Source organism: Salvelinus fontinalis, chromosome 42, assembly GCF_029448725.1.
Source record: "Salvelinus fontinalis isolate EN_2023a chromosome 42, ASM2944872v1, whole genome shotgun sequence".
Lineage (NCBI taxonomy): Eukaryota > Metazoa > Chordata > Actinopteri > Salmoniformes > Salmonidae > Salvelinus > Salvelinus fontinalis.
Window position 1 is genome coordinate 10,017,457 of NC_074706.1, and position 16,422 is coordinate 10,033,878.

The window sequence follows — 16,422 nt, forward strand, 5'->3', positions numbered from 1 at the left end:
TTCTCAACGACTACAAAGCATGTGACTGCATCCAACTGGTATTTATGACTTCACAACTGGGAATTACAACCGTGCCACTGGGTTATGAACGTAGCATCAGACAATAAAGGTTGATTTCATTATTTATCATTCGAGCAACAGATGGAGAGTTATTATCATTATGACTCATAATTATACATTGCCAAATGATTTCTCAGAAGGTTTGGTTTCAAATGTAGCTATTCTGTCTGCAGAGCTTATTGTTATTCTCGCTTCAGGTGAAAAATCTGTTCATAGATATTTCTGCTTCCTTCACTGGAGAATTGTCCTCTACAGGCACAAAGAGGCCACTCTGCCTAGCTGCTGTGTGCAACACACCAGAACGTGCCTAGCTTCTCTGTGTAACACACCAGAACATGATGGGGGTGAACGCAGTCCTGGGATGTGTAGCCAGGATATCTGGCATGCATTACACAGCTGACCAGTTTAGGTACTATTGAAGTGTGGTTGTAAGATGGGAGAATAATAAACAATATAATATGGCCAGTGACAATAACATTAGCACATCAAACGCAGGCAAGCACACACACACACACACCTTGGGGGATAGATTCAGCTGTAGGGTAGAGCAGCAGCTGTGGCCATCTGGTGTCCCACCGTGAGGACTATCGTCCCAGAGAGCCTCGACTGACTGAGAATCTGCCACCTCTAACACTGATCCCCCACACACACAAAACCTTGCCCAAAGCTGCCATTCACACACACACACACACACACACACACACACACACACACACACACACACACACACACACACACACACACACACACACACACACACACACACACACACACACACACACACACACACACACACACAGAACCCAAATGACCCATTTCCACACATTCACCTGACTCAGTATGTAAACAGAACAGACAGGCCTACAGCATGAATCAACAAACAGAGAGTTGGCACCCCACAGGAAAGCTGGCACCCCACCAATGTTTTTGGTAAAAAGCTGGGGGCTGGGGCTGGAGAAATGTAACCACTTTCAAATTCATAAACAGAGCTAGATGCCAGGATTGACCATCCATGATATCAAAAATGAGTTTTAACCATGTTTTGAGCCTATACTGTGTTTGTTTACATTTAGGTTGTTTACAAACATTGGACTTAAACAAGCTGATATGTTGGGTTCTGATGGGATATGACAGTTGAACTAAACTCATCAACCATTTATTTATAAGACGTATTCTTCAAGAATGAATTCCAAGTCCAAAATAGAAGTGCGTATCTCTCCTTTAAACAACCCGTGAATTCCCCATTAGGCTGAATCATCACTTGATGCAAATGAAGAACACACACTCTAAAGTCCATCCACCAAGAGGTTGTTTGTGCTGTTGCTCTTCGCCCGCTAAAACAATATTAAAATACCTCAATTATGCTAATACATGCATGGGCTTACAGAGGCGGAATACGGAATGTGGAATGATCCGGGCTAAGCCCTGTGGTGTGGTGAGTCTTCTCTGTGTGTGTGTGTGTGTGTGTGTGTGTGTGTGTGTGTGTGTGTGTGTGTGTGTGTGTGTGTGTGTGTGTGTGTGTGTGTGTGTGTGTGTGTGTGTGTGTGTGTGTGTGTGTGTGTGTGTGTGTGTGTCGGAAGGCCAGTGGACTGAGAGTACCAGTGGATTGTCTCAACGTCTCAACACTGCGGGGGAGCATCCAGTACACTGAGTCGACACAATGACTGACCCTGTCCGGCCACGGTGGTCTGGCTACTGAACGCTTAATCTCACTCCCCCTGAGGCAAGCAGCCACACCACTATAGGAAGTGAATCTGTTTCTATGCAAAACACTAACATCCACAGAACCACAGGAGAGAAAGAGGGCACCGGCCAACAGGGCAACCAGCTGGCTGGGGAGCAAAACCCAACTCCTCCCAAACCAAACTACCTGACCATAGACGGATGAGAGGTTGACACAAATGAGTATGGCTCCTACTAGCTTCACACACAGGGTTATCCTCAAGGCAAAGACCCCCAGAGGCAACATCCAGGGTTGTAGACTCCAAAAACATACACTAACAGAGATGAATCAAAGTGAGATTCTATGAGTTGGTAGGGGTAATGGAACTAGTGAAGTGCCCCTTACCCACTAACGCCTGTTAGGAACACAAGCATTTCACTACACCCGCAATACACCCGCTAAATATGTTTATGTGACCAATAACATTTGATTTGATTTAACCAGGGTCCTATCTGATACATAGAGCACCTTACTGTAATAACTGTAGTTTAACCAGGGCCCTACCAACACCATACTGTAATAACTGTAGTTTAACCAGGGTCCTACCAACACCATACTGTAATAACTATAGTTTAACCAGGGTCCTACCAACACCATACTGTAATAACTGTAGTTTAACCAGGGTCCTACCAGCACCATACTGTAATAACTGTAGTTTAACCAGGGTCCTAGCAGCACCTTACTGTAATAACTGTAGTTTAACCAGGGTCCTACCAACACCATACTGTAATAACTGTAGTTTAACCAGGGTCCTACCAGCACCATACTGTAATAACTGTAGTTTAACCAGGGTCCTATCAGCACCATACTGTAATAACTGTAGTTTAACCAGGGTCCTATCAGCACCATACTGTAATAACTGTAGTTTAACCAGGGTCCTACCAACACCATACTGTAATAACTGTAGTTTAACCAGGGTCCTACCAGCACCATACTGTAATAACTGTAGTTTAACCAGGGTCCTACCAACACCATACTGTAATGACTGTAGTTTAACCAGGGTCCTACCAGCACCATACTGTAATAACTGTAGTTTAACCAGGGCCCCACCAACACCATACTGTAATAACTGTAGTTTAACCAGGGTCCTACCAACACCATACTGTAATGACTGTAGTTTAACCAGGGTCCTACCAACACCATACTGTAATAACTGTAGTTTAACCAGGGTCCTACCAACACCATACTGTAATAACTGTAGTTTAACCAGGGTCCTACCAACACCATACTGTAATAACTGTAGTTTAACCAGGGTCCTACCAGCACCATACTGTAATAACTATAGTTTAACCAGGGCCCTACCAACACCATACTGTAATAACTGTAGTTTAACCAGGGTCCTACCAGCACCATACTGTAATAACTGTAGTTTAACCAGGGTCCTAGCAGCACCTTACTGTAATAACTGTAGTTTAACCAGGGTCCTACCAACACCATACTGTAATAACTGTAGTTTAACCAGGGTCCTACCAACACCATACTGTAATAACTGTAGTTTAACCAGGGTCCTACCAACACCATACTGTAATAACTGTAGTTTAACCAGGGTCCTACCAGCACCATACTGTAATAACTATAGTTTAACCAGGGCCCTACCAACACCATACTGTAATAACTGTAGTTTAACCAGGGTCCTACCAGCACCATACTGTAATAACTGTAGTTTAACCAGGGTCCTACCAGCACCATACTGCAATAACTGTAGTTTAACCAGGGTCCTATCAGCACCATACTGTAATAACTGTAGTTTAACCAGGGTCCTATCAGCACCATACTGTAATAACTGTAGTTTAACCAGGGTCCTACCAACACCATACTGTAATAACTGTAGTTTAACCAGGGTCCTACCAACACCATACTGTAATAACTGTAGTTTAACCAGGGTCCTACCAACACCATACTGTAATGACTGTAGTTTAACCAGGGTCCTACTAGCACCATACTGTAATAACTGTAGTTTAACCAGGGTCCTACCAGCACCATACTGTAATAACTGTAGTTTAACCAGGGCCCCACCAACACCATACTGTAATAACTGTAGTTTAACCAGGGTCCTACCAGCACCATACTGTAATAACTGTAGTTTAACCAGGGTCCTACCAGCACCATACTGTAATGACTGTAGTTTAACCAGGGTCCTACCAGCACCATACTGTAATAACTGTAGTTTAACCAGGGTCCTACTAGCACCATACTGTAATGACTGTAGTTTAACCAGGGCCCCACCAACACCATACTGTAATAACTGTAGTTTAACCAGGGTCCTACCAACACCATACTGTAATGACTGTAGTTTAACCAGGGTCCTACCAACACCATACTGTAATAACTGTAGTTTAACCAGGGTCCTACCAACACCATACTGTAATAACTGTAGTTTAACCAGGGTCCTACCAACACCATACTGTAATAACTGTAGTTTAACCAGGGTCCTACCAGCACCATACTGTAATAACTATAGTTTAACCAGGGCCCTACCAACACCATACTGTAATAACTGTAGTTTAACCAGGGTCCTACCAGCACCATACTGTAATAACTGTAGTTTAACCAGGGTCCTAGCAGCACCTTACTGTAATAACTGTAGTTTAACCAGGGTCCTACCAACACCATACTGTAATAACTGTAGTTTAACCAGGGTCCTACCAACACCATACTGTAATAACTGTAGTTTAACCAGGGTCCTATCAGCACCATACTGTAATAACTGTAGTTTAACCAGGGTCCTACCAGCACCATACTGTAATAACTATAGTTTAACCAGGGCCCTACCAACACCATACTGTAATAACTGTAGTTTAACCAGGGTCCTACCAGCACCATACTGTAATAACTGTAGTTTAACCAGGGTCCTACCAGCACCATACTGTAATAACTGTAGTTTAACCAGGGTCCTATCAGCACCATACTGTAATAACTGTAGTTTAACCAGGGTCCTATCAGCACCATACTGTAATAACTGTAGTTTAACCAGGGTCCTACCAACACCATACTGTAATAACTGTAGTTTAACCAGGGTCCTACCAACACCATACTGTAATAACTGTAGTTTAACCAGGGTCCTACCAACACCATACTGTAATGACTGTAGTTTAACCAGGGTCCTACTAGCACCATACTGTAATAACTGTAGTTTAACCAGGGTCCTACCAGCACCATACTGTAATAACTGTAGTTTAACCAGGGCCCCACCAACACCATACTGTAATAACTGTAGTTTAACCAGGGTCCTACCAGCACCATACTGTAATAACTGTAGTTTAACCAGGGTCCTACCAGCACCATACTGTAATGACTGTAGTTTAACCAGGGTCCTACCAGCACCATACTGTAATAACTGTAGTTTAACCAGGGTCCTACTAGCACCATACTGTAATGACTGTAGTTTAACCAGGGCCCCACCAACACCATACTGTAATAACTGTAGTTTAACCAGGGTCCTACCAGCACCATACTGTAACAACTGTTGTTTAACCAGGGTCCTACCAGCACCATACTGTAATAACTGTAGTTTAACCAGGGTCCTACCACAGTCACTGAGTAGGGTATGGTGTAAGAACCCTGACCACCAACACACACAGTAGCGTAACAGTTAACCAGGTGTCCTACCTCTGTCACTGTAGTCGTCCACCAGTATGATCTCAGCGATGAGGTGGTCTGGGGTGCGGTAGGAGATGCTGTGGATGGTCCTCAGCAGGGACGACCAGCCCTCGTTGTGGAAGGGGATGATGATGCTGGTGTTGGGAAGGTTCTCCAGGTACAGCTTTGTCTTGCAGCTGAGGAAAGAGAATACACAAAATACCAGGGACTGTATTAGCCTCCATGGTTTTTTATACATCAGACAAGACATTTCTTGACCTGTCCTGACAAAGACCCCAGTGGGATCGAAATTCAATACATCAGAGACATCGTGCTGCTTATGCGTGTAGCTTATGCATTTGATGTAGAGCTAGCTGCATGTGTTGGTATTTCGTATGTTTGAATATAGTGACTCTGTGATAGGCTAAATGTCACAATCTAATACTGATATCTTTAATCACGTCTTCCTACATCTGGAAAGCCAACCTGCTCCCTGCTGTGTGTCACACTGCCAAGCCAGCCTCAAACACATAGCCTGCTTTACCTTCTACCTCTGTGCTGAGTCGTAAAGTAAATCAGCGTTTAAAAGAGCCTCTCCAGCTTCAGCCGGCCTAATAAACAATTCAGGGAAATCTGCATGTTAATAGCCGCCTCGACAAAGCTGAAATTGGCAAATGAAGCAGCAGTTTTACGGTTCACACGAGTCTCCTGCTAATTTACCCCGGTGACAACCTTGACAAGCTGTTCTAATTTATCACCGGTCTCTGCAGAATGATGACTCGGTACTTGGTTAGAAGGTTTTTATTATTGTTTTATTTAGAGAAAGAGAGAAGGGGAGGGAGGGAGGGAGGGAGGGAGGGAGGGAGGGAGGGAGGGAGAAAGAGACAATGAGAGAGTGAAAAGGGAAAGAAGAGAGCGAGAGAGAGAGAGAAAGAGAGAGAGAGAGAGAGAGAGAGAGAGAGAGAGAGAGAAAGAGAGAGAGAGAGACCAAGGGTGGGAGGGGGAGACAGAGATTCTCTATTGAGGTAGAGGGAGGGAGGGAGGGAGGGAGGGAGGGAGGGAGGGAGGGAGGGAGGGAGGGAGGGAGGGAGGGAGGGAGAAAGAGACAATGAGAGAGTGAAAAGGGAAAGAAGAGAGCGAGAGAGTGAGAAAGAGAGAGAGAGAGAGAGAGTGAGAAAGAGAGAGAGAGAGAGAGAGTGAGAAAGAGAGAGAGACCAAGGGTGGGGGGGAGAGAGAGATTCTCTATTGAGACAGAGGGAGGGTGGGAGGGGGAGAGACAGAGATTCTCTATTGAGGGAGGGAGGGAGGGTGGGAGGGGGAGAGACAGAGATTCTCTATTGAGGGAGGGAGGGAGGGAGGGAGGGAGGGAGGGAGGGAGGGAGGGAGGGAGGGAGAGCATAAAAATCCCCCACCAAACTGCTCCAGCTCCCTACATCTGTGCTGGGCTGGGAAAGCAAATTCATTCCTGCTGGAGTTGAGCCAATCTCTAAAACACAAGGTTGGCCTCTCCAGCTGCCCTGTCAGATAATTCTACATTATGAAATACCATTCAGGAAGGAGAGGAGCATCGATTTGCATAGTAATAGGCAGATAGAGCCACATACCATTATGGAAAATACCGTTGTCACCCCCCCATCCAGCGCTGTATCGCGAGGAAACTTGAAATATGGGGCTGGACTGGGGCATTATAGACCTCTCTTAAATGCATATAGGCTTGAATTAAACTTCCATTTCCCCTTCCTCACTGTATGGAATGAGTGTGTGAGGACGAGAGAAAGAATGAGAGAGTGAATAAATAAATGACTGAATAGACTCCGTTCAGGTCAGGTAAGAATGAAGCAAGACTGTCGGCTTCCGTTGAACTTGATAAGATGACATTGAACATGACGCAGACTTGATGATATCAACTGCTGATGTGACTCTTTTTCATCTCAACTAGGCCTTTGCACCGCCGTGGTTGTCGCACACACAGACCCGGTGAGAATGACATTCGTGTTACATTCTGTATGGATAAATGCCTTCAGTCTGTTCCTTACGTGTTGATTTTCCATTCCCAGCATGATAGGATTCCCCACTGTGTCTTATACTGTCTGCCATGCTGTTAAAGCCATTTAATAACAGGTCACTGCTCTCCAGATCAGATCAGTACTTACTGTAACACCTGCCTGGGTAAAAGCATAGGTGTTAATGTTGGATGAAATGTTGAGCTGCGTCATTTGGTGTAAAATGCACAATGCAGTATCACAACTGCCAGGCTTTATTCTGAGTCATTGCTCTGTTCAAGTGTAGGCTATGTACACTAACTACCGAACGTTCAACTTCTCCATCATATCGTATGACTTGTGGACCTGATTATAAATAGTCCAATGCTTCAGTACAAACTGTAATTAATTCAGCAGTGAAACCATTTTGAAAACAACCAAATATAAAACAGTAACTGAAACCAAGTAGGGTTGGATCCAGGTATAACTAAAGGGTTCTACATGGAATTCAAAAGAGTTATACCTGGAACCAAAAGGGTTCTACCTGGAACCAAAAAGGGTTATTCAAAGGGTTCTCCAATGGGGACAGCCTAGGAACCATTTTAGGTTCTAGATAGTGTATGTGCAGACTGAGAAATACAACATTGCCAAAAATACTTAGCATTCACAGACATCGCAATCCTTAAATGTTTTTAACCTGTGAGGTTTATTTTCCGTACCGCTTTGCGTCAACAACATTAGCTAGGATAGCGGCAGCACTGGCCTCATTTCCATCTCTTAAATTCGTTGAAATCAGGGGTGTATCTGAGTTATAGCCGTCATTACATTAGGCAGGGAAGCAGAACAGGCAGGCAGAACAGACAGGCAGGCCGAACAGACAGGCAGAGCAGGAAGACAGGCAGAGCAGGAAGACAGGCAGGGCCCCAGCTTACTGTGAGGGAGATGGAGATCATTCAGCCACTCTCTACAAAATAACGATCCAGATCACATACTGAGAGGATTGCTGCAGGGCTTTATGAGACTGTAAATAAACAGAGATGCCCTCTCACCATAGATATTCTCTCTTGTTCCCTCGCTCTATCTCACTATCTATCTAACTCTCCCTCTCCCCCTCACTCTCTATCTCTTTCTCTCTCTATAACTATCTATCTCCCCCCTCTCGTTTTTCTCTCTCTCTCCCCCTCTCCCCCCCCCCCCCTCTCTCGCACACTAATAAACACACTCTCTCATTCTCTCCCTCTCTCTCTCTCACACTCCGCACAAGGCACATCACCTGCTGAAGAAAATTGCCATTTTTTTTTGTGATTATGGAACTGAACTGAAGAGCATTGCCCTGGAGGGCTGATTTAGCTTCATAGAAACCTGACTTCCTGTCAACACATGTTCTGATCCCACACACACGGAGTGGTGCGATGTGGAATACATGCTTACTAGTAATTGAGCACACACCATTTTCACACATGAAAATGTACTTACGTGCGCACCTTGTACATCCTGTGCATCATGTCGAATATACTTGCACCCACACACACACACACACACACTCTAAATACACACACATGCATAGACAGTCACACAGTCAGTAGAGATTAGACACGGGACAATATCCAGAGGGAGAAAACACTATATTTCAATCCTAAGCTTAACTAGCTTTCAAATGAGAAAATGTCCCCATATCCCTCTCCACAGTATGCACAGCACAGTGTGGCATCTAATTTCCCTACCTCGCTAACATGGAATCACTTGGAGTCCAAACGGCACCCTATGCCCTATAAAGTGCATTATGTTTTACCAGGGCCCATAGGGTAAAAAGTAGTTCACTATATAGGGAGTAGGGTGCCATTGGGATGCAGTCACTCTCAGCCCCCCGCAGCGGAGGGAATAGTTCTCATTATCGACAGAGCTGTAACACTACTGCAACCCCCCTCCTGACTTCCAACCCATTGCAGTAGGAGTTACTGGAGGATTTGTTTCTTGCAAGGAGATAGGTTCAGAGAGACAGAGAGAGACAGAGAGACAGAGAGACAGAGAGAGAGAGAGAGAGAGAGAGAGAGGGAGAGAGGGAGAGAGAGAGAGAGAAAATCCATGTTGTTTCTATGAGGGCCTAATGGTGCGCAGAAGGCCAGTGTTTTGTCTCTCTCACTTTCTTACAATGCCTTCTCGTGCTCCCTGAGAGCCATTATGGACCAATCCATCAAATACCTCATTGCAAATCCTTTTTAAGCAATATCTGACATCACTGCGAAAAGCAGCCAATACGGCCATCCTAACGTACATACACAGCACTGTTCAACTAGTAGCAGAGTAACCACCCACAACAAACCCCTAATCGATGTAAGCTGCCATTTTCCATGTAATGATATTAGCCATGTTTGCCTGCTAATGAATAGCAGTAAAGTGCCAGTGCAAATCGTATGCATTGTATACGGGTTACATTCACATGTATTTGATGTGAGGATCAATAGAGGTGAACGTGTTTGTTCAAGTTCCTCTCCTCCATGCCATTGAACAGACACAGATACTAAGACCTGGGGGATTAGAGAAGACAACATCGTTGGAGATGCGAGGTGTGACCCCATTTTGTGTTTGAAGTGCAATGTTAACACGCACGCCGCCTTGTTCTCTCGTTAGTAGTGCAGCAATTGACCCCCAATTAACACACGTTATTACCTCTGCTCTGCACATTTACTCTGTCAACATTTGGGTCAGAGAAAGACCCATCTGTCCCTCTACTTACTTTGGATGTCTGATGTCTGGTAGAGAGCGGTCCAGGGCGATGTTGTTACTAACGTAGATGTTGAAGCCGTTCTCCTTGTAAACCGAGTCGTCACACTCATCCTCAGCCAGAGGGTAGGGCTTGCCGTGCTCCCCTTTCCCTAAAAGACAGAAAATACTGTGAAAACTCAAGGTGCTTTGTGTGTGTGTGCGTGCGTGTGTGCGTGCGTGCGTGAGCGAGAGAGAGAGAGTTAGTGTCTGTGTGTGTGTTTGTGTCTCAGAGGGTAATAATGGTCCACTTTAACCCACTTGGGTCTTTTTCGGTAGATACCCCGTGGAGTAATTGCAGTGTTCCTCTTCTGTCCCATTTCTATGATCAGAAAAGACACTGTAAATGCACAGATTTTTTTCAGGACTTGGCAGTTAGCCACTTTGGCGTAACGACGACTTCTAAATCCTCAAAAGACATCAAACCAGGAAGGGAAACATTTGGCCTGCCCTGCGATCACTAATACAATTATACACACGTCTGTGAGATCAGGAGTGTGAGTATGTACGTGTGTATGTGTGTTTGTGTGTGTGTGTGTGTCTATTTAGAGATGCAAAACACTGTTTTCGGTATTGTAATCAACTTTGCCCCCAAACCAACAACAGGAACCGGGACTTCTTAAATTGAATAAGCAGCCCTCTACACACTCTGCTTAACATGCTGATAGAGAAGAGGAGATTGAAATCTCCTTGGATACTGCCGTTTAGGCACAAGTGAAATACAAACAATAGGCTAAGAGCTGTGTGTTCATTTGAACTGCTACGGTGTGAGTATCTCATTAGGGGGGCTGGTAAAGCATGCAATGCTAAAAACAGTAGCCTACATGAGTGTGGATTAGTAGCTGTACTGAAACTTTGATATACAGCACCATTCGATGATTATAACAGCTCATGGATGCTTATAACAAGTTATAGACCTAAAACATTATACCTGCAGGCTTGAGGTAAAGTGTTACTGTATTTGTTCAATCAAATGTTGCTGGTTAGTGGTTACCAAGGTGATGAAATGGTTTGCTGTGTGCACTGAAACCAATTAAGAATAAAACGCTATGTTTTTGATGCCATTGCATGTGATACACTATGCCAGTAACTATGGTGACATACTATAGTATCTATCCGCACAGGCTGTACTCTTGAGTCCATCCATTTGTTCTGCAACCCCCCTACTGTTTAATCTTGAGTCCTGTACTGAGATGTAAAACCTCAGAAAGAGTCTGCGTGGTGACAGAATCATTGGCTCACACTCTGCCATGTGCATTCCTGCCATGAGCTTGACTAACTGCCCACCATGAATCAAGCCCCAGGGGACACCGACGCTGAAGGGAAGGCGTTACATATCACTTAAGCTGCCAATCACAATTGACTGACAGCTTCTCTTTCATCTAATGAAACCGTTTACCTCGTTTAAACCTCCGAGGGGCCAGAAGTAGAGGATCCTATCGGCATACTTTATTAGAGGATGCTGCAATGAAATCACAAGTGGGTATAGAAGCATCTAATTCCGGAATCCTGCTAATGTGCATTGTTCTTTTTGGACGAGGGACACATATGAGAGAAATGTACTGCTTCTAATATAAAGAGAAAGCTTATAATATAGAGAGAAATATCCTAGGGGGAAAAAACTGTTTTAGCGCATATTATTGTACGGTATGTTAAGGTTCTCCCTGAAAACACTCCTGGCGCGGCAAACATGAGGTTAATGTACACTGACAGCCGGCTTTGTTTGATGTACGGAGAGGATGCAGAAAGGAAAACAATGACATTCTTAACGAGAGGCTTTCCTTTTGATGTGTGAGCGAGACCGAGGAAAACATGGAAAGTTTCCAGGACCAGTACAAAGGAGAGAAATAGAAAAATCTTTGTTTTTGTAAAATATTAAATGGATTTGGAAGCGGGAGGTGGGAAATATTTTGTGTGCGCCGTCTGCCAAGTAAAGGCTTATGTTTCACGTAGGTATCGTATGGCACAATCTTAGAGTCGGCTGGAAATAGGATGAAACGAAACCTACGTCCCCGTCCTCTCATAAACACAATTCATTTCGCATCCTTCGCCAAAACCAACGCTAATGAATAAATCACTTGCCAAGTTTTACATCGTTCATAATTTCTCTCATCAACGTGAATTATACGTTGACAAAACCAGTGATCCCTCTCTCAATAATGCGGTGAGTTCAATAACTCTACTGTGAGTATTGTTGGCCGCTGGAAGCTAATTTTCCTCGGTACATAATTATTGAAACACTACACCCACAGCACAGGGCAGCCAAGCTCACAGGAGGGAGGCGAAAAACCAAGCAAATTAAATATTCAAATCCAGCACACCCACACATTAATGTTCAATAGTAATGGTTTTCCATTCCATCGTTTCACTCGGAAGGGGCTTGATTTTCAAAACAATGGCGGTTCAAAAAACTAAAGTAAAACATGGACAAAGTGCACTCACCCAATTTCCCTGCTGACAGAACATGTAAATTGATGCTTTTAAAAGGCATAATGGGACAGACAATATATAGAGAAAATCACTTAATTGGTTTAACACATTAATAATTTCTACATGCTGTTCAATGGGGTTAGATTTTCCACAGCTTCCTGGTTGGGGGATGGTGGTGATTATGAGTCCATTATTCACAAAGAGTCTCAGACTAGGATCATTTTATCCTTTTAGATCATAATTAATAAGATGTCATGGACAAGGGGGACCTGATCCTAGATCAGCACTCCTACTCGGAGACACTATTTGAATGCAGGCCCTGTTCTGTAATCACTAATCTATTCACAACAGAGATGGGCAAGAGGCTGACGTCTACTTGATTGACAGGCCCATCACAGTATAATGACGTTGCTTACCAGCACTGCAGCTTTATAAGTGGTTAATTAATACACATGCCTACAATTCATTATACAGAGCATTTGTATATGAGCTGCTTTAGATTTGTGAGTGGTTAATACATATAGTAGACTACACTTTTCCCATACGACATACGCGAGAAAAACAGGGGCAAATGTATTACTCGCCCCTGGGTTTCATGCACTGATGAGCTATAATCAGCTTGATTCATCCAAAATGAATAGAAAGCTTTTATCATGGTCGCCGCAAACGTACAATCGAGGCTCAACAGATGGTGTGGTACATATGTGGTGGAGGTCTGGTGGGACAATGACCATGCATCATGATCTGACCAGACAGGAGGGCAGAGAGGGCAGCTTTCAGGATTTAGGCAGTCATATTGTAGGGTTGCGTGATGTGACAGGTCTGCCACCCTAATGGCACCCTATTCCCTACATAGTGCACTACTTCCGAAGAGGGCCCATAGGGGAATGTGGGGAATAGGGTGCCATTTAGGACAGAAGCCCTGTTTGACGTCTCTGTTCTAGTCTGGTAGCAATTCAACTTAGTCTAATCTGGCTAATGACTTTATTTAATACTCTGAAGTCTGCACGCATTAGAATTTACAGCCGAGTTCCGCAATTCCAGAAGCTGTAAAAGTGTTATATTCTCCATTGTTGCCTGGTCATTAATATTGCCTCTGACATGTTTATCTACAGTTGACATGAACCCCTGACCGAAATAATATACTTCCTGTCTGGCATTGATGATTTATCCGGCTTGGCTTCAAATGTTTCCCAGCTCTGGGGTACGTTCCAAAACCCACCTTATTCCCTATATCGTGCACTACCCAGAACTGGTCAAAAGTAGTGCACTATGTAGGAACTAAGGCTCCGTTTAGGATGCAGACTAGATCTCTACCAGGATGGGACTATTGAAATCTATCTGCTAAAATATTGAAGCTTTAACTGGCAATGGCACAGTGATTTAACCTTAAGGGGGTCAAGACTGAAAATACTTAAGTTTCAAATGGAGCTCTTTTTGAGTGATGCTGTAACTGCACAGCGGCAGGAAGGAGACACAGATACTGTGTTTGGATTAGGAGAGGAACATTGGGCCTCTGCCTCTCTGCTCTTTACTTGACATTTATGTAATGAATGGAAATCGCTGGGTTATGTGTGGACACAATCATTTCTGGGCCGAACACCCCTCCCCCAGATACTTCTTGTTTGAATAGTGGATACTAATGGCTTGTCTATCAGTGACCTTTTCTAATTAATGTCAATCGGAATTGAGATCCTGGTACATGTTCTCACTTAGCTAAGGGTTAGTCTTGCCTCTACTTGGTGGAAACAGACCATCATTTTTAAAATTTATTTTTTACATGTCTCAAATGGAAATGCATTTGTCCAGCATTTGGGCTCCCATTGCTCAAGAAGCAGAGCTAAAGCGAACATTATCAAATAGACCAATATGTACCTACTATACCTTAATAATACACTTACTGCCTTGGAAAACAATCTCCCCTTTACCTTCATGGAAACCATTACAGTACGTCATGATAAAGATAGACTTGGTTGAAGTTCTTTATGTGGACATTTGTTACGTGAGGTCTCAGCTTGCTCGCTGTGTGCAGAGTGAAAACTCTTTAGCTACAGGAGGTGTAGTGATTGTCTGTGGTTTCCTGTGTGTTCTCTGTGAGACGTACCGACACGCAGTTCGTCTCGCCTGATGCTCTCGTTATCATGCCAGTCTCTCCTCCTCAAGCCGTCCGTCCAGGTGTAAATGTGTCCTTCGCTCAGCCCCAGCGAGAAGCCCTGAGAAAGAGGAGAGGAGGAAGAGGGTGGGGGACAATTCCATCATTCCATCATCACCCACTCCGAGAGATTAAACGTTGCAATTCAGTGTGAGCCTCAGCCGAACAGTAATATGAAGAGAAAGGTAAAACACTTACATTTTGATAGAACGTTCAGCCCTGATAATTTAACTGGCCATCATTTCTATTCATTCTCCCTTCACTCCATCAACAGATGAACATGTGCTGATTCTAATATTTAAAAAAAAATATTCTATATGAATGACATTTGAATTCAACTGTCAAAAAAAACGTATGCATGAACGAGCCTGAAGTGACTTCAAATTGATCTCTAAAGTGCTTCCCAGTGCAACAAAAGCTAGAACTTGGTAATAATTCAGATACCCTTTGTTCTGCTTTCTGTGAATTTTGAAGGTTGCCTTGGAGGTTCAGAGAAATAATTGCCTTTAACCTGAACTTTAGCAGGGAGCTTGCTGCAAACACAAATACAGTACATGTTTAATGCTGTACATTCATCTAATGTCATTGAACATTGGTTACTTTAATAATGTTTACATACTGTTTTACAAACTTAATATTGTACTGTATCCTGGTCAAGGCTCATTCTATATAACTACTGCTGTACAGTCGTGGACAAAGGTTTTGAGAATGACACAAATATTAATTTTCACAGTCTGCTGCCTCAGTTTGTATGATGGCAATTTGCATATACTCCAGAATGTTATGGAGAGTGATCAGATGAATTGCAATTAATTGCAAAGTCCCTCTTTACCATGCAAATGAACTGAATCCCCCAAAAACATTTCCACTGCATTTCAGCCCTGCCGAAAAAGGACCAGCTGACATCATGTCAGTGATTCTCTCGTTAACACAGGTGTGAGTGTTGACGAGGACAAGGCTGGAGATCACTCTGTCATGCTGATTGAGTTAGAATAACAGACTGGAAGCTTCAAAAGGAGGATGGTGTTTGGAATCATTGTTCTTCCTCTGTCAACCATGGTTACCTGCAAAGAAACACATGCCGCCATCATTGCTTTGCACAAATAGGGCTTCACAGGCAAGGATATTGCTGCCAGTAAGATTGCACCATAATCAACCATTTATCGGATCATCAAGTACTTCAAGGAGAGCGGTTCAATTGTTGTGAAGAAGGCTTCAGGGAGCCCAAGAAAGTCCAGCAAGCGCCAGGACCGTCTCCTAAAGTTGATTCAGCTGCGGGATCGAGGCACCACCAGTACAGAGCTTGCTCAGGAATGGCAGCAGGCAGGTGTGCGTGCGTCTGCACGGACAGTGAGGCGAAGACTTTTGGAGGATGGCCTGGTGTCAAAAAGGGCAGCAAATAAGCCACTTCTCTCCAGGAAAAACATCAGGGACAGACTGATATTCTGCAAAAGGTATAGGGATTGGACTGCTGAGGACTGGGGTAAAGTCATTTTCTCTGATGAATCCCCTTTCCGATTGTTTGGGGCATCCGGAAAAAAAGCTTGTCAGGAGAAGACAAGGTGAGCGCTACCCTCAGTCCTGTGTCATGCCACAGTAAAGCATCCTGAGACCATTCATGTGTGGGGTTGCTTCTCAGCCAAGGGAGTGGGCTCACTCACAATTTAGCGTAAGAACACAGCCATGAATAAAGAATGGTACCAACACATCCTCCGAGAGCAACTTCTCCCAAC

At 44.0% G+C, this 16,422-nt stretch overlaps 1 protein-coding gene across 4 annotated transcripts in view; it reads right to left on the bottom strand.

Moving 5' to 3' along the window:
* Window positions 1-16,422, bottom strand: part of galntl6 (polypeptide N-acetylgalactosaminyltransferase like 6) — a 258,649-nt gene that overhangs the window by 184,837 nt on the left and 57,390 nt on the right. For all 4 annotated transcript variants that reach the window (XM_055909593.1, XM_055909591.1, XM_055909590.1 and 1 more), the window contains exons 3-5: window positions 14,642-14,750; window positions 10,082-10,220; window positions 5,393-5,559 (exon numbers count right to left, since the gene is read on the bottom strand). In XM_055909593.1, coding sequence (XP_055765568.1) covers window positions 5,393-5,559; window positions 10,082-10,220; window positions 14,642-14,750 — 415 coding nt within the window. The remainder of the gene's footprint in view (window positions 1-5,392; window positions 5,560-10,081; window positions 10,221-14,641; window positions 14,751-16,422) is intronic.